The sequence below is a fragment of the Stegostoma tigrinum genome, chromosome 33 (assembly GCF_030684315.1).
Source record: "Stegostoma tigrinum isolate sSteTig4 chromosome 33, sSteTig4.hap1, whole genome shotgun sequence".
Classification (NCBI taxonomy): domain Eukaryota; kingdom Metazoa; phylum Chordata; class Chondrichthyes; order Orectolobiformes; family Stegostomatidae; genus Stegostoma; species Stegostoma tigrinum.
The window spans coordinates 33,976,905-33,995,394 of NC_081386.1; the positions used below are offsets into that span (position 1 = coordinate 33,976,905).

At 42.9% G+C, this 18,490-nt stretch overlaps 1 protein-coding gene across 5 annotated transcripts in view; it reads left to right on the plus strand.

Moving 5' to 3' along the window:
- The window catches only part of LOC125467160 (FERM domain-containing protein 5-like), a 280,497-nt gene that overhangs the window by 173,861 nt on the left and 88,146 nt on the right, over positions 1-18,490 (plus strand). For 3 of the 5 annotated variants that reach the window (XM_059639274.1, XM_059639277.1, XM_059639275.1), the window contains one exon: positions 10,956-11,060. In XM_059639274.1, coding sequence (XP_059495257.1) covers positions 10,956-11,060 — 105 coding nt within the window. The remainder of the gene's footprint in view (positions 1-10,955; positions 11,061-18,490) is intronic. The other 2 variants (XM_059639276.1, XM_059639278.1) reach the window with 1 other exon arrangement.

The following is an 18,490-nucleotide window of genomic DNA, read 5'->3' on the forward strand; positions in this document are numbered from 1 at the left end:
TAAGCAGCACAATTTGTTTCAATCCCCGGTGATTTTTCTCTGGGTTTACTCGCAGCAGAGCGTACAGATTAATCTTTATTTCCTGGTGTTTGAGCTCTCACTGTAGAATAATATTTCCAGCTGCCTTGTCGATGGATAGAATCAAATAATCTGCACTTATTTTGTATGAAGAATTGTTCTGCTTCCCATCAGGAGTCTGGGGCCATGAGGCAGCAGGTTAAATGATGTCTCTCTAGATCCAGTTATTGATCACCCAGTCAAACCTGCAACGTAAGGACCAACGCTTTATCAAATTAAACAGTCTTTGTGGTTCTAGTTGTGAAAATATTACTCCCACTGTTGCCTTCAACCCATTAGTTCCTCCATTTCCATTTTTGATTCTGTTTATCTACCTGGCTACTTGCTTGGATTTATTTGCTAAATGTTTGACCTCTGTAGATGCTGCTGTTTTCTGGGTCCAGGTAAAACTTAGGGGGATTGATTTGATTTGATTTAATGTTGTCACATTTATCTGGTTACAATGAAAAGTTTTGTTTCACATGCAGTACAGGCAGATCATTCCATACAAAGTGCATTAGGGTATTAGATTAGAGTGAGGAACACAATGCTACGGCTGCACAGAAGGTGCACAAAGAGTGAGATCAGCATTAAATTTTAAGTTTAAGAAGTCCATTCAGAAGTGTAATAAAAGCAAGCTTAAAGCTGTTCATGATTCTGTTGGAACATACATTTAGGCTTTTGTATCTTGTGCATTACAGAAGAGGGTGGAAGACAGTATAACTGGGGTGGGAGGGGTCTTTGATGATGTTGGCTGCTTTCTCAAGGCAGCGAGAAGCATAGATGGAGTCAATGGATGGAAGGTTGGCTTGTGTGATGGACTGTGCTGTGTTCACGACTCTGTTGTTTCTTATGGTCCTGGGTGACCATTTGTTATACCAAGCTGTGATCAAGAAACTTAACACCAGCCAGGTCAAACAACCCACTTGATTACCACCACGTCCACCACCTTAAACACTCGCTGTCTCTCAGGCTGGTACACAGTGATAGCACTGTGTACCATCTACGTGACACAATGCAGTAAATCACCACGGTTCCTGCAGGCAGCATTTTCCAAACACATGCCCTCTATCACCTGGAAGGGAATGGGCAGCAGATGTATAAACACACCACCACCTGCTAGTGCCCCTCCCTGCCACACCCCATCCTGATTGTTCTTTCAGTGTCACTGGGTCAGTTGGAACTCCCTTCCTAACATCACTCTCAGTGTCCCTCCATCCCAGGGACTGCAGCAGTTCCTGATATCCACCTTCCTAAGGCGGGGTTAGGAGTAGGCAAGATTTGCTGGTCCTTGATTGTCCTGCAGTCTCCAGGAATCAAAGATTAAATCTAGGACACAGCAAGTAAAAGCCTGGGGAGAAAAATAAAATCAGAGGTGTGTTAAAATTATTGAGGCATCTTACAATGAGACAGGTAGAAAAATGTTGAAGAGACAACAAGCTGGAATTCACACGATAGTACCTCTCGCCAGATTCATTAATATTAGTGCCACATTACAATTCCTTGCCTTTTTCATGGATGGCACAGAATAGGGGTGTGTGTTTGTCTGGGAAAGTAAGAACTGCCTGCTTCAGTGAACTGTAAGGAATGGGGCTGGGGGTTCATCCATCTCTTTGGTTGAGCTGGTGGTGATCCCAAGGATCAAATAAAGATAACATTATCGCCTGACTGCACTATATACAGATCACACAGAACGGCCATGTCTGAAACTCCTTGAGACCATCCATGTGACTACTGGTGTGACATCAGCATCGTGAGTGGTGCTTATCATACACTTCCAGATATTAACCATTTCAGACCCACAACAGAAATTAGAGACCACTTAGCCTCTCTGCGCTCTAATTCACCATTCCGTTCAGTCAAAGCTGATTTGTGTCTTGACTCAATTTTCCTGTCTTGATTATATATCCTTTAATGCCCCTTACCCATCAGGGGACACCAATAACATTCAATCCAGAGGGCCAATTCGAATCAGCTCCAAAAATCAGTGACAATCTTCATCTGAAGCTTCAACTATTACTCATATCTCACAACTCCATGGGCCACAAAATACTTTCCCAAGTTATCAATGTGAAAAATTAACTACCTTACCTATTATGTCAGGTTTACAATTTAAAAGATATATAAATCATATTTCTTTTGTAAATATAAATAATGCTTAATATTCAAAACAAACTTGTGCAATAAAAATGCAACGACTGGTTTACATATAGTGTAAGATGGAAGCATTAATGTTTTTCCTTTTAATAATCTTAAAAGTCACATGCAAACACATACTCAGACACACACTTCAGGTAAAGTGAAAAATAGACTATTTTCTGCAGAGGAAAGGAAAATAAAACACTTACTGGGTTTTAGGGTTACTCCTGAAGGTAAAATGAATAGTGTGTAGAGTGATCTGAAGCCTTTCAATCTGATGTTCTGTCATGTGTGGTCAGGTTAGTGATTTTGGATGGTTGTCTCTGGAGTCTTGGCAGATATGGTTTGCTCAGAAAGTACAATGTTTAGAAGAGTTCCTTCCATTACCCCCTTGAAAGGACAGGTAGGTTTCGTCTAGAACTCAATATGTAAGTCCTTTCAGCAAAAGGAGTGATCAGCTGGGCAGTCTTTCCTCACAGGCATCTTGTTCCCGGCCAATTCCAGATGCCAAAGCACTGTCCACCTAGTCACAGTCCAAACAGCTTCAGCAGGCATCCACAGCAGTTATCACCAATCATGTGAGTTCTAGGAGTCCTTGTTAAAATAATCTCCAATGACCATAGTGACCTTTCAATGACCTCCCTTAAATCAACCACTTCAGGTTTCTCCACAAAACGTTGAAATATAGGGTGGTCTCACTTAATGTTGTGGTTGCTTTTCTGAAAATTGTGATTTTAACAGAAAAGACTTGAAGCAAAGCATTGACACAGGAGTCACTGTTAAACTTGGAATTAGATTCTGTGGGTTTTTTGAAAGGAATAATAACATTAAAACATTATACCTTATCTCCTCAGCTGAAATACAGTGTATTAAATCGCAAGGTTCCTACATTAGGAAATGAAATGGCAATTAAAATAAATATAAACATCTAAGAAGAAAAAATGTAACGTTCTATTTATGGGACCTCCTGCAGTGGATCCTCTGAGAGTGAGTCTGGGGAACACTGTATGGGGCTACTGGGCTCTGAGTGGGCTGACAGGGGCGGGGGGGGGGGGGGGGGGACGGAGTGGGGTTTGTGTGTGGGGGGAACCTGGTCAGGGTGGAGTTGGTGGTGGGTAGTCTGCAGCTTATTGGGTGGGACCCCTGGTGTAGACTCTGGGCCATTGCACAGCAAAGGGAGAGGTCGCAGCTCTGAGAAAACCAAAACTGTGCCAGTTAGATCAGGAAATGGTGGGTGGCACAGTGGCTCAGTGGTTAGCACTGCAGCCTCACAGTGCCAGGGACTTGGGTTTGATTCCATCTTTCGGCAACTGTCTGTGTGGAGTTTGCACGTTCTCCCCGCGCCTGATGGGGCTTCCTCCAGGTGCTCCGGTTTCCTCTCACAGTCCAAAGATGTGCATGTTAGGTGGATTGGCTGTGGGAAATGTGGGATTATGGGGTGGCTTGGGGTGGGATGCTGTTCGGAGAGTTGGTGTGGATTCAGTGGGCTGAATGACACTCTGCGGGGATTCAACAAATAGCATTATAATAAAACTCACCATTTGTCAATGGAATTTTGTCCTAATAACAATATTGAAGTTTAACAGCATTAAACACAGACTCTCTGTGAATGCAGTTTTCCTCAATCCTGCAAAGCTTAAGTCCTCCAAAAAATATTAACTATGAAGCATCTTTGTAACAAAATTATTCTGTCATGTCTCTCAGGATTATCTCAAAGTACTTCATGTGCAAAGAATTACTTTGAAGTTAAGTTTCTGCAATTCTGTAATAACTGTCAAATCTGCAGGGATATAGCTGGCATCTGGAGTGAAATGGGAGAGTTCTTTCAGAGAACTGGCAGAGGAACAATTGGCAAATGGCCTCATTCTGTGATGAAATGTTTTGGCTGTAATTATGTTGGCGAATTTAGTGGCAATTTGTACACGGCAAGATCCCGTAAACAACAACAAAAGAACACATAGCCTGTTTCTAGTTGGATTGGCTGGTTGAAAGAAACACGTGAACCTGGACATTGGCAGCCCTTCTAGAGGCAGTGAATACTCGGGGCCTTTACTCCCCGGGTAGGAGGCTCCAAAACTAGGGGGCATAGGTTTAAGGTCAGAGGGCAAAGATTTAAAAGGGACCTAAGGGGCAATGTTTTCATACAGAGGGTGGTGTGTGTATGGAATGAGCTGCTAGAGGAAGTGGTACAGGCTGGTACAATTACAACATTTAAAGGGCATCTGGATGCCTACGTGAATAGGAAGTGTTTAGAGGGATATGGGCCAAATCCTGGCAAATGGGACTAGATTTATATGGGATATCTGGTTGGCATGGATGAGTTGGACTGAATGGTCTCTTTTCATGCTGTACATCTCTATGACTGTATGGTTTGCATTGATGAGTTGGACCAAAGGGCCTGTTTCCAAGCTGTATCACTGTATGACTTTATGACTCTAAATAATTATTTTGTTGCTAAGTAAAGAGACCAGGTGAGTGTTTACTTTTAATGCAGGTTCAGGAGGCTATAAACCTGGGGACTATGGACATCATGGCCTGATTGGCTTCCTTCAGTGCTGTACAAAGTTTGAGATTCAGTTGCATGTTATTAGTGATTTGGCTCAGAATAGACCCCATTGACTGTAATCGGTCTGCTTTATCTCAAAACCAGTCTTCATTCCTCTTTATCTAATTGGTCCACAGACCAGGGATCCTGTGGCTTAAATAATTAATTGGCATCTTGAAACTTAAGCTGAATTGCATTTGTGTAAATGGTGCTCACTTTATTGTACAACATAACACATGGTTCGGACTGTGGGTTTTCCCGACTTGTTCAAACACACATGTTCTCCAAAGCCCCACTCAGCAGCAATCATTTCGACAACATACTCCGTCTCTAAGTCAGTGAGGAAGTTACTGTCCCTCTCACTGTCCTTCTGGTTAGTTCATCTTTTAGTAGCTACTTAACTTGGATCAGACATTCTGTTCTAGCAGAGAATATACCGGACTGTCAAGTTCAAGAACATAAGCGATTGTTGGGTTTTGAAGAAAAGTTTCTGCGCCATTGAAGATTTGTGTGGAATGAAAAGTCAGCCTGAGGCCATCTGACAGAGGAGGGGGCACAGCGAGCTTGATAGGAATCCCGGTGGTTGGGGCTGGGTGAAGCTTAATTGTTTCACCACTGCAGCTATTCTACTTCCACCTACACACCGTCCTCTGGCCCAGCTCATTGCCTGCAGAAAACCTCCTCCATGCCTTTGTACCTTGTGAATTGGCTGTTCCCCTGTCCAACATTTTATCCTCCATCCTACAAAACCTCTGCTGTCTGTGCCCTGCCTCGTGCTGAGTCACATTCCTCCATCAGCTCTGCGCTTGCTGACCTACCTTAGCTCCTGGTCTAGCAACCTCGGTTTGTAAATACCCCTCCTTGCTTTCAATTCACTCTACGCTGTCCTATCTCAGTCATCTCCTCCTGCCCCACAACACTCCAGAATATCTGTGCTCCACTGATTCTGACCTCTATGAAATCCTGAGTTTAATTACTACAACTTTGGTGCCCTTCAGGCTTCCTAGACCCTTAGCTCTCACATTTCCTCCCAAATTTCCTGTCCTGATATCTGCTTCTGTCAGTGTCAGATATTGTTCGTTAAAGGTCTGATGAAGCACTTTGGGATCCTTAAAGATGCTTTATAAATGCTGGTTGTTGCCGGCATGTGCAGGCTCAGAGGGAGTTACAGCAGATGAGCGTGAATGATCTAAATTGGATGTAATTCATTCCCTGCACAAAGGTAACATGGATGTAGCATTTGAGCCAAATTGCACAGAGACTGCAGCACATGTGAAATGCTGCAGTGACACTAATTGATTTTGATGTGGTTCGTTCAGAGTGCACAGGCCAAATCAATAACCTATTCATTACAGCCAGAGGCTGCGTGTCACTTTGCGCAGGTTCCACTGGGTTAATTTTCTTCAATGTGATAGCCCTGTCATATTCCTCAATCACTGTTAAGGTTGAAAACATGTTTGCATTTGAGAAAATTACAGCATTTGTTTGTTTCTTTCCCTCATTTCACACTGTCAGCTCGGTTAATACCGCGGCTGAGAGCAGGGACCTTTGGGTTCGTGAAGGCTGGTCATGCGGTGCATGTTTTCAGGTACAGGTCACCCTGAAAACCCCTGGTGTCATGGGACTTAGCTCAGGCCTAAACCCTGTGTTGGAAAGGTAAGTATATCAGTGTGAAGTGACCATAGCCTGAAGCAGGCATGTAGTCCTTCACAGAAGCTGGGAAACTGTCTTTTGGTCCTTTGTGGTACCCACTATGAGCCTGCTTTGTTTTAACACCTCAGAGAACCCAATGTCCAAATGGAGGCATCCTCAAAAGGGGCATCGTTAAAAACAACAATAATAATTAGAAATGTAGCCAGGCCTGCAGAGTTTCCTGAGTCATTCCTGCTTTTCCAGTTGCTGAGGAAATTCAGCAAGTCTGGCTGCATCTGTGGAGAGAGAGAGAAAGCAGAGTCAAATGTTTTGAGTCCAGGTGCCCTTCTTCAGATATTCCTCCAGCAATTTCTGTTTTTGTTTCAGATTTCCAGTACCTGCAGTTTTTTTTTGTTTTTTGATTAATGGTTGGAATATGGATCACCGCTCCTTGCAAGTTCCGCTCCAAGCTACTCACCATTCTGAGGTGGAAACACATCGCCATTCCTTCACTGTCGCTGGGTCGAAATCCTGGAATTCCCTCCCTGATGATATTGTAGGTGTGGGTAAACCCACAGCAGGTGGGAATGCAGCGGCTCAAGAAGGTGGCTCACCATCACCTTCTCAAGGGGCAACTAGGGACAGGCCCAATCAGCGATGGCCACATCCCATTGAGGAATAAAAAACATGATTAGAACCATAAGCAAGAAGAAACAGAAAGCCTCTGTCCCTTCACACCGATCACACACCAACCTCACCCCCTCCCTCATCCTCATCCCCACCCTCACTTCCACCCACACTCCCACCATCACCCTCACTCCCATCCTCACTCCCACCTTCAGCCTCAGCCCCACCCTCACCCCCACCCCTCCCTCACCCTCAGCCCTACCCTCATCCCCAATCCCACCCTCACCACCACCTTCACCCCATCTCCACCCTCACCCTCATCCTCAACCCCACCCCCTTCCTCACCCTTATCCTCACCCCCACTCCCACCCTCACTCTCATCCTCACCCTTACCTTCGCTATCACCATCACTCCCACCCCATCCTCAATCTCACTCTGAACGTGACCCTCACCCTCACCTTCACCTTCATCCATACCCTCATACTCACCCCCACCCTCAACCCCCACTTTCACCCTCCCCCCCACTCTCACCCTCACCCCCTAATCTCGCCCCCCACTCTCACCTTCATTCCCATCCCCACCTCCACCAGATGCCGCTAATCCTCCAATCACTGCGAATTCCAGAATGCCCTGGGCTGGGTGTGAGGTTGAGAATGGTATCTAAGCTGAGGCTCAGTGCAGCGCTGGGAGAGTACTCCACAAGAGGAGCCTATAGCTGGGACCTGGTAGAATAATCCCTGTGGGAGGGGTGCAATGGTGAGGTTTAATGGGGGACACTCAGGGATTCCCTGTGGGAGGGGTACAGTGGTGAGGTTTAATGGGGGACAGTGATGGATTCCCTGTGGGAAGGGTAGAGTGGTGAGGTTTAATGGGGGACACTCAGGGATTCCCTGTGGGAGGGGTACAGTGATGGTGGGTGGAGTGGTACATGAGCACGTTCTAGACTAAAATTTAAGCCTTGACTTTCCTGACCTTCCTCTGGCTGAGGATCACAACATCTCTGGCTTTGGAGGGTAGTGGGGTGTGGGTGAGACATGAAACAGACTCATTCTCCACCCACCTCCCAACCTGCCCAGACTCATGACAGAAACCCAGGTTGATTCCTGACTGTTGGAGTGTATACTTCAAGCAGAATCCCACAGCTTCTGGATTGCCGGTTAAAACGAGGATACATTTCATTTCTCCCTTCTGTCTCACCTCCATCCCATCAGGACCCTCCAATATGTTTGTATCTGCTTTAAGGCTCTTCAAGGGAGTCAGAGCATTCACGGTAGGTTAGTTGTCTTCAGCAGAATTGCTGCTGATGTGCAGTCTACGTGCTGTTAATCTCAGTGGGACATGGCATCAAGACAACACTAGCAGTTCACTCAACGTCAACTGGTTGTTTCCAGTGGTAGGCAATATGGAATCCACTTTTACTGCCTCAGTCATTGAGGAAAGGTTATGTAGCCCCTCAGGGAGGGTGTGCAATAGAAACCATGGCAAAACATGTGTCTTAATGATTGCTGTTCTCCGCATCAATGCAGTGATCATTTTTAGCTTCTGTACTATTGGAGTCAGTGCATCCTCTGTATAACAGGTGATACCTTGACAGAGGTTAAAAAACCTGCATTTATATAGTGCTTTTCACAACCCAAGCACATCGCAAAACATTTACAACCAATGAGGCCCTTCTTTGAAATGTGGCCATTGTTATGATGCACAAAATTGCACACAGCAAGCTCCCACAAACTTAGTAAAGTGATGCTTACCAAATCATTTGGTTTGATTGATGTTGATAATTATTCACCTTGGAAACCAGGGAGTAGTCTTCAGAGTAAGGGGGCTGACAGGGTCTTGTTGTAAGATTTGATCTGAAAGTTGGCCCCTCTTGTGGAGTACTCTCCCAGCGCTGCACTGAGCCTCAGCTTAGATACCATTCTCAACCTAGCGGACTGGGACTTGAATACACTCAGGCTCTGATTCACAGGTGAGATTTTTCCTATCCACGGCCAATGATATGATTTTTCAAAACACTGAGGTGTCCTACTGTTCCCCCATTCTACCAGCAAATGCACCAAAAGATTAAAGTTCCATCTTATCACTGTATGAAAACCACTGTTGAGTTGACATAAGAGATGTTAATAACTGTTAGTCATTTTATATGTCCTAGCCAGCTATGCAATTATCCCCAACTAGACTCCTGATTCATCTCCTGTGGCTAAAATATTAAAGAACACTATATTATCCTATTAGCTGGGAAGACAAATAGTGCTCTGTGAGATTTCACTATTAATGAATCAGAGCCGTGAGATTGATATGTGGGCGTAGTCTAAACTGAGGGGTTTGAACCAGTTGCAAGGGAGGAATCATGACTTAAGTTAGTCCATAACTTCAAAATGTGTAAGTGAGCTTTCAATCACCTGGTCAGATACCTCCAGATGCAACTTTGGTGTCACTTTATATTTGATGATGTCCCTGTGAAGATACTTGAGGGATTTCATTGTATCAGTGCATGGTTGGTTTAGAACCTGGTTATCAACGTGTATTGGCTTTTCTTAAGCCTTTTCTTGCCTAAATCTACTTGTGGTCCTTCCCATTAGCATCTTCCAGCATCTTTCTCCAAGTCAATTAGATATTTGTATACAGGATAGGTATAATCAATGCAGCCTTGGACTTGTGTCCATTCCAACACTGGTACCTCCAGCTGCCTTGGCTCTGTGCTCTGGATGTCCCTCTCTAAACCTCTCCAGCCCTCCCCATTTTAGGAATCACAGAGTTACAGAAGTGTTACAGCTCAGAAGAAGGCCAGTCGGCCCATCGAGCTTGCACTGACTTGTTAAGTGAGTGTTGTTACCTAGTGCCAATCTCATTTTTCCCCGTAGCTTTGAACACTAATTTTATCCAAATAACAATCCAGTGCACTCTTGAATTTCTCAGCTGAACCTGCTTCCAACACATTTCCAGGCTGTGCATTCCATACTCTATCTACTCGCTTTGAGAGAGAACTTTCCCTGACTTCACCTTTACATCTTTTGTACATTACAATTAAATCGATACCCTCTTGTTCTTGTTCCTTTTGCAAAGCACCTTAAAGTCTGCATCCACAGCCTCTGACGTAAAGAGAGGGAACAGACACTGGCCAAGTTCTTGGGGCACTCTAGCTTTGCTTCCCCTTGGCCAGACAGTTTCTAATTCCCCTCCGTTTGGAGATGCACGCGTGTCAGAGCACATTCTACAAATTACCATGTATCTGGGATTGAAGCGACAGAGGGAGAGCTTGGCAGCCCTGCAGCACCGGGAACTCAAGCAGAAAAATCCAGACAACTGAACCAGCAAATGTTGTCAGTTTGAGCTCGATCACCTTTAACATTTATCAAAGGTGATTCGAGAATTTCTGTTGATTTGTTTGCCTTCCTGCCTCTTTGGTTGCCAGTTGGACCTCATTAGCGGCATTGCCAATGATGTTGGCCCATCCCATTTCTCATCCTCTTGGCCGGGCAGCTCTCAATAACCAATGTACATTGTACACAATGTTCTGTTTTACAATCTAACTGAATGCCACATTTTAAGGACTGTGCAGTCATTATGTTGATGATGTTGTTGAAGCTGAAGGTAATGAGACCTTTGAGATGTTCAATAACCAAGAGTCAACAGGACAATGTAATCCTTTGGAATGTTCCTGGTCTGTCATTTCTCATTTATGATGGGTCCATTGCCTTCTTTTTCGAGATATTTTTCTCCATCAAAATCGCTCATTGATTGCGTTGGCTGAAGCATGCTGTATATTTTTCATTTTGGATACAGTGACATTGTTGGTGTTCGGTTTAGCTCTCTCAAAGACCAGATCTTGGTGTGGGAATAAAAATAGAATGGTGAAGCTTCTTTAATTGCTACAAGTTCAAAAATGAAGCCTCTGCGCCAGTAATTTCAATGTAATTTAAACTCGATTTGAACTTGTTCTTGTTCTTAACAGAGGGATGCGAAAGGCCACTATCTGATAGATCTCCTCTGTCACCACATGAACCTGCTGGAAAAGGACTACTTTGGAATCAGGTTTGTGGACCCTGACAAGCAGAGGGTAGGTTCTGGGTGATGCTGTGGAATGTAATGAATTACCAGACTGGACCGGGGCCATGGCTTTCTCCATAGAAACTCTTCCCCTTTTCTAAACTCAGAACACAGTTTGTTGAAGGATTACTGTGTTGAAAGGCCATTGTCATCAGCAGCAATGTTTCACCTTGCTGCTCATGGCTGGAACTATGGTATTAATGTACTCTCCCGAGAACAGAAAGGAGTGTTTCAGCCCGTCACAGCCTTATCTAACAAAAAAAAGTCATAGTTTTGAAATTTTCGATTGACCTTCCACATCAATAGCTTTTCAGAGGGCAGTTCCAGATTGACATTCCCTTTTGTGTGACGTCATCTCCTTGTCATCACCCCTGAATGGCACAATGTCCATTCTAAAGATGTTGGCCCTTCTTCTGGACTTCTGCCACAAGGGAAAGAGTTTACCTGTCAATCAACACTTTATTAACATCTTAAAGACCTCAGTATAGTCACTTGCACTGAGCAATGAAAAGTAAGAGTGGAAGAGGTGATCGTTTATGGAGAAGCCACCTTTCGTATGAAGAGGTAGACTGTTCTCTCTGTTGTGCACCAGCCCTATTGATGAACTCAGTGAGACTTATTCCAAAGGTAACTGTGCACAAAACTGAAGAGCAGGCCATCTCCTCATCCCTTGTAATTGGGCTGGAATTTGCTGGAATGCTGCTTGTCACCCTGCACCCTGTTTGAATTATTTCATCCAAGTTAAGTATTTACAAAATGCTTTGCCTGCTTGGATAAATATAGGGAAGAAATAGTCAATTAAATGTGAGGTAAAAATGGGATCAAAAGGAAAAGTAAGAAAAGTTAATATTTAAAATCTCCAAAATCAAGTGGCAACCTGATGGAATGAAACTTGACATTTAATAATTGTTCACTTTCTGGGTAAGGGAAGTTGATTGGAATCCATTAAGAATGATTATGTAGCTAAAGAAGCTTATACTGTTAATTACTATACTTGACTCTCTGTGGCAAGTTTTGCACTTAATTGATGCAAAAACACTTCAGTTTCATGGAGAATGTGGAAGAGGAAAGTGCAAAACTAATGCAAGCGTGCAAATTGTCCAGCAAACTGGGATGATTCATAGGTTATTGTTCATCATTACACATTGCTTCAGATGCAGTCATTTTTTCCAGTAATCTCTAGCCCATTACGTTGAATAATAATGTTTGGTTGTTGTCGTGTTCACTTTCACACCAAGTGCCATAATGTCTAGTCTTCTGTGTTGCATCTTCTTATCAATTTCGAAGCTTTCAGTGTATGTCAGTGAAGCTTTCAGCTAACACTGAGGTGCACTAGAAGCATGAACAGTGAATAAAAATGTATCAATTGGATTATCTTCTAATAAAACACTGAACCAAAAGTATAAATTAGTTTTTCACAAGTGCAAGTCATTGATTTTGGTATCAGTATTTGCAAAACAGAGTCAGAAGTCACACAACCCCAGGTTATAGTCCAGCAGGTTTATTTGAAATTACAAGCTTTCAGAGCATTGCTCCTTCATCACCTGTTAAAGGGGCAGTGCTTCGAAAGCTTGTGATTTCAAATAAACCTGTTAGACTTTGGTGACGTGTGACTTCTGACCTTGTCCACCCCAGTCCAACGCCGGCTCCTCCACACCTTGCAAAACAGAGGCACAACATGTTTCTTGCTTTTGGTATGATTTCTTTATTACCACACCATTGTAGCATCTCTGGCAGGCAGCAAAGGTCTGTTGGTAATCTGTGCCTCCAGGGTTCCACTCTACCGCTGCCAAGTGCTGACGGCTGGTGAGTGCCTTTGCGTTGACCCCAGCTTCCCCTCCCATGATGAATTAATTTCTGGTCTCCCCATTTGGCACCTGAAGTTGAGAACTCAGTGGTCTGGAAGCTGGGAGCTACAAGCTGGTGTCATGGCACTGTGTAGCATGCTACTTTGGCATTGCAGAATGCAGCACCGCAGCACCACCTTTGTATACCCGTTTTGTAAAAGATGATAACTGATGAAGGCTCAGTCGCTGCTCATTAAAGCTCTATCACCAATAAGCACTTAATCAACAAAGGATAAAGCCCCTGTGTTACTGTCCTGAAGAGGTCTCAATCAGAGGCAATTCTTCCAAACAGCAGGCATAAGCTTGACTAAAAGCTTCTTTAAGACATTACAACACTGAGGGTTGCTACAAGAATGCTGTAACTGTGAAAGTGCAATCTTCTTTTGAAAATTGAAATTTCATTCATTCAATGTTCAATCTTTGTGTTCTATTTTTAAATACCCTGTGGGTGATTTGGTAGTCAGCAAGGTGCGGGATGGATGTTACTGGATGGGATGGGATCAATCACTGGATTTTGGGTGCCCTGTGACATCATTATTTATACCCAGTTGAAGCACTGCATAAATTAACTGGGGAGAAATCCTTTCTCTGCTCCCCGCCGCATGGCTCAGTCATAATCCCAGTAAACCCCTCCAACAGTACATCACGACACCAACCATCAGGTGCTGAGGGTCTGACTGAGAATTGTTCAGTTTATGGAGGGCACACATCAATCTTCCTGAAGCTAGCAAAGACAGGTCAGATTCCTTCCCAGGAGTGGGAACTTTCACTCCATCAAATGAAAAGTGGATATGGGAGCACTAACCTCTGCACTTTCCAGAACCTTCTCCGTCCAGATTTTTATACAAATGAAATTGCGTCTGTCCCAGTTTTTGCAGGAAGGACCCGGAAGCTCTTGATGAAGATTCAGTCTGCCATTCCCTCCAGGACTATTTTGGAGGCACCAGTTCATCTGTAAGAACTCTGCCAGTGGCATAAAAGAAGGGTCAATAAGTCAGAATGGCATCACAATAAATTGTTTTGATTTTCATTTTCTTGCAATATTTCCATCATGGAACTATTATGTTTGGGAAAGAAGCAGCTTGACCAGAAGTCAAGAAGCATCAAAGCAGAGAATGAAGAACCTTCTTACCTTCCAATTGGCCATGAAGAAGAGCATCATGGGAATGGACGTGTTGGTTAACCAATGAGGAAGGAAGTTATGTAATAAAACATGCATGGAAAACATCCACCACAGCTGGCGACAGTGTGTAGAAAATCTTTTATAAATTCAATAAAATTCACTGTTTGCAGGAAGCAATATTGTTATTCCAATAGAATAAAACAGATAAAACAGATCCAGGAGTAGCCCATCAGCCCTTTGAGTCTGCTCTGCTATTCAGTATGACCATGGCTGATCATCCAACTCAGTGCCCTGTCCCTGCTTTCTCCCCATACTCTTTGATCCCTTTAGTTAGAACATAGAACAATACAGGCCCTTCACCCACGACCTCTTGTGCCGACCTCTTATCCTACTTTCATATGCACACCTTACATTTTACTATCCTCCATGTGCCTATCCAAGAGTCGCTTAAAAGTCTATAAAGTATCTGACTCCACTACCACTGCTGGCAGCGTATTCTACACGCCTACTACTCTCTGAGTGAAGAACTTACCTCTGACATCTCCCCTATACCTTCCTCCGATCACTTTAAAATTATTTCCCCGGTAATGGTCATTTCCACCCTGGGAAAAAGTCTCTGACTATCCACGCTATCTATGCCTCACCACCTTGTAAACCTTTATCAAGTCACCACTCATCCTTCTTCGCTCCAATGAAAAACGCTCTAGCTCCCTCAACCTTTCCTCATAAGACCTGCCCTCCAGTCCAGGCAGCATCCTGATAAATCTCCTCTGCACCCTCTCTAAAGCTTCCACATCTTTCCTATAATGAGGTGACCAGAACTGAACACAATATTCCAACTGTGGTCTAACCAGAGTTTTATAGAGCTGCTGCATAATCTCACGGCTCTTCAACTCAATCCCCCTGCCAATGAAAGCTAACACACCATACGCTTTCTTCACAACCCTGTCAACTTGAGGGATCTATGGACGTGGACCCTAAGATCCCTCAGTTCCTCCACACTGCCAAGAATCCTGCCATTAACCCAGTATTCTGCATTCAAATTTGACCTTCTAAAGTGAATTACTTCACACTTTTCTGGGTTGATTTCCATCTGCCACTTCATTGCCCTGCTCTGCATCCTGTCAATGTCCTGTTGCAATCTACAACAGCCCTCCATGCTGTCCACAACTCCACCAACCTTCGTATCATTGGAAAACTTACTAACCCACACTTCCACCTCCTTATCCAAGTTATTTATAAAGATTACAAAAAGCGGAGGTCCTAGACAGATCCCTGCGGAACACTGCGGGTCACGAACTCCAGGCTGAAGACTTTCCATTTACTACCACCCTCTGTCTTCTATTGGACAGCCAATTTTGTATCCAGACAGCCAAATCTCCCTTAACCACATGCCTCCTCACTTTCTGAATGAGCCTACCATGTGGAACCTTATCAAATGCCTTGCTAAAATCCATATACACCACTATATCTTACTCCTTGAAATCATTCATTGTTTTGGGCCCAGAATCTCGGTGAATCACATAACTAGTGCTGTAGATAGGGCTTTAGACTAAATAATTAGGTGTGGATTCAGTTGCATGGAAGATTATAAAATCAAAGGTGAAGGAGAAGGTGGAATTGCTGCGTAGTGATGGCAGAAAATAAAAGGAAGGGACAGAATGTGTGATTGTCATTTGTACTAAGGAATCGTAAAAGTGTAGGGGTGCTCAATAATAGAACAAACTTAAAAGTTTTGTATCTTAATGCACAAAGCTTTCAGAATAAGGTAGATGATGGATGGTGCAAATCGAGGTAAATAGATATGATCTCATAGCCATTATAGAAACATGGTTACAAGAGACCAAAACTGGGAACTTAACATTCAGAGGTATTTCACATTTTGGAGAGACAGGAGGGATTGATAAGGTGATAGAGTAGCACTGTTTTAAGAAATGAAGTAAGGACAGCTGTGAGAGATGATCTGGGCTCAGATGATGTAGAGTCCATTTAAGGAGAGGTAAGAAGTCTCAAGGTAAAGCAGATATTGGTAGGGACGGTGTGCAGATCCTAAACATTAGTTGTTCTGTGGAATAGGCTATAAATCAACAGATAGTAGGAGAATGTAAAAAGAATAAAGTAATAATTATGGCTGACTTCAATCTTCATGTTGATTGGGTTAATCAAATTGGAAAGGGTAGCTACGGTAACAACTTCATAGAGTGCATTAGGGATTGTTTCCTAGAGCAATAAGTCATGGAGCCAGTCAGGGAACAGGCTATCTTGGGTAAATTTAATAAATGACTTCCGAGTAAAAGATCCTTAGGACGTAGTGATCACCACATGGTAGAATTTAATATTCAGATGGAGAGTGAGAAACAAGGTCAGAAACAACTGTGTTTAATTTCAGTGAAGGGAATTGCCATGAAATGAGGATAGAGTTAGCTAAAATGAATTGGGTGGATGGGTTAGCAGGAATGAGTATAAGCAAATAGTAGCAGGCATTTAGGAAATAATCTGTGAATCTCAAAGAAGATACATGCTAATGAGGAGGAGAGATTCTGAGAGAGGAGTGGCTGACCAAGGAATTTAAGGAAAGTATTGAATTGGAAGAAAAGCATATAAGGAGATCGAAGTCTGTTATATCGCTGACACTGGAATAAATCCAGCAAAGAGGACTGAAAGGATAACAACAACTATGAGGGCGAATCCATGAGAAATACAAAAACTAACAATAAGAACTCCTTCAAATATGTAAAAAGAAAGTGAGAGGTCAAAGTAACATAAGCACCTTGGGAAATGAATCTGGGAAGGTGGTTATGGCAAACAAGGAAATGGCAGAGAAATTAAAGAGATATTTGCATCAATCTTTAACGTGGAAGACACTTCAAGCATCCCATTAGTACTAAAGAATACAGGGGGAGGAATTAAATATCATCACCATCATTTAAGAAGCAGCATTAGACAAGCAAATGGGGCTAAAGGCGGATAAGTCTCCCCTGACCCCGATGATTTGCATCCCCAGATCCTAAAAGAGGTAGCTATAGAGATAGTGGATGCATTCGATGTAATTTTTGAAAAATCCTTGGATTCTGAAGAAGAACTGGATAATTGGAAAACAGCCCAAGTGAGACCCTTAATTGAAAGGGGAGGGAGGTAACCAGCAGGTAACTATCATCTGATTAGCCTAACATGTATTGGTGGAAAATTATTGGAATCAATTACTAAGGAAGTAATAGCAGAACATCTGGAAAATCATAATCTAATCAAGCAGAGTTAACATGGCTTTGTGAAAGGGAAATCGTGTCTGCCTAGTTTATTACAGTTTTTTGAGGAAGTCTCTGCTAGAGTCGATAGTGGGGAACTAGTAGATGTGTTGTATTGGACTTCAACATGGTATCTCACAAAAGGTTATAGAACATAGAACATAGAACAGTACAGCACAGAACAGGCCCTTCAGCCCACAATGTTGTGCCGACCATTGATCCTCATGTATGCACCCTCAAATTTAAACATTTTTCTCACCTACATTTTATTTAAAGATCTAAGACGCTAATCCCCTGTTTAAATCTGTCCAAAACCATTCAGATTCACTCAGATCCTGCACATGAGCTGGCCAGATTCCAGACTTGAGCCCCTAAATTGTTACAAAGGGGTAGGTCGAACCCCTTTGATAAATAAACTGAAACACAAACCCCGATTCTGTTATGGCGGGAATAGAAGTTCCCTTCCAATAATTACACAAAAAACACACAAAGATGCTCAACTCACCTTTATAATTGCTAAAAAGACAGATTAAACTGTTACAAAGAGAACGAGTTTAAACAAAAGAAAATTCTTGATATTCACCTTGAAACTAATAAGTAACAGTTTATTCATTTAACCCTAACAGTGAAGAAGTTACCAGAACTACTAATAAATCAAATAATCCCCCTCTGACTCCTAACTATTCCCTAACTGAACAAAATTCTACTGGTACACTATTCCAATAGACACACATCTCACTTATATAACCCAATTAACAAGAAAAAATACTTCATCTCTCAAAGTCCACACAGAATGTGTCTTGCACAATGCTCTGCCTTCTTCACTTTCTCCCTATTCATAAACACCTTTATTCTGCAGATCCTGTTGTCAGGCATGTTTTCTCTGTGAAGATTCTTAGCTAGAAGTACTATGGTACCTTTTCTAGATAAAATGGTGCTTTCTTAGGGAGCTGAGCGATTTCTCAGGAAAGTGAAGTGTTCATTTCTCAGACGGCAATTCGCTCTCACACCAATTTTCAAAAACCTTCTCTTTGTATACTTTGGATGACATATCAACACTTTTACAATAGCATTGGTCCAAGGTTGTCAAAACCAACAGATTTAAACTCAATTGACTTTCAATCACTATATTTTTGATTTAAATTAATTGGTTGATGCCAGCTAGTTACCAAAATATCAAAACAAGTTTTAGGTTTCCAATCACACAGCCAATTGATACGTTTCA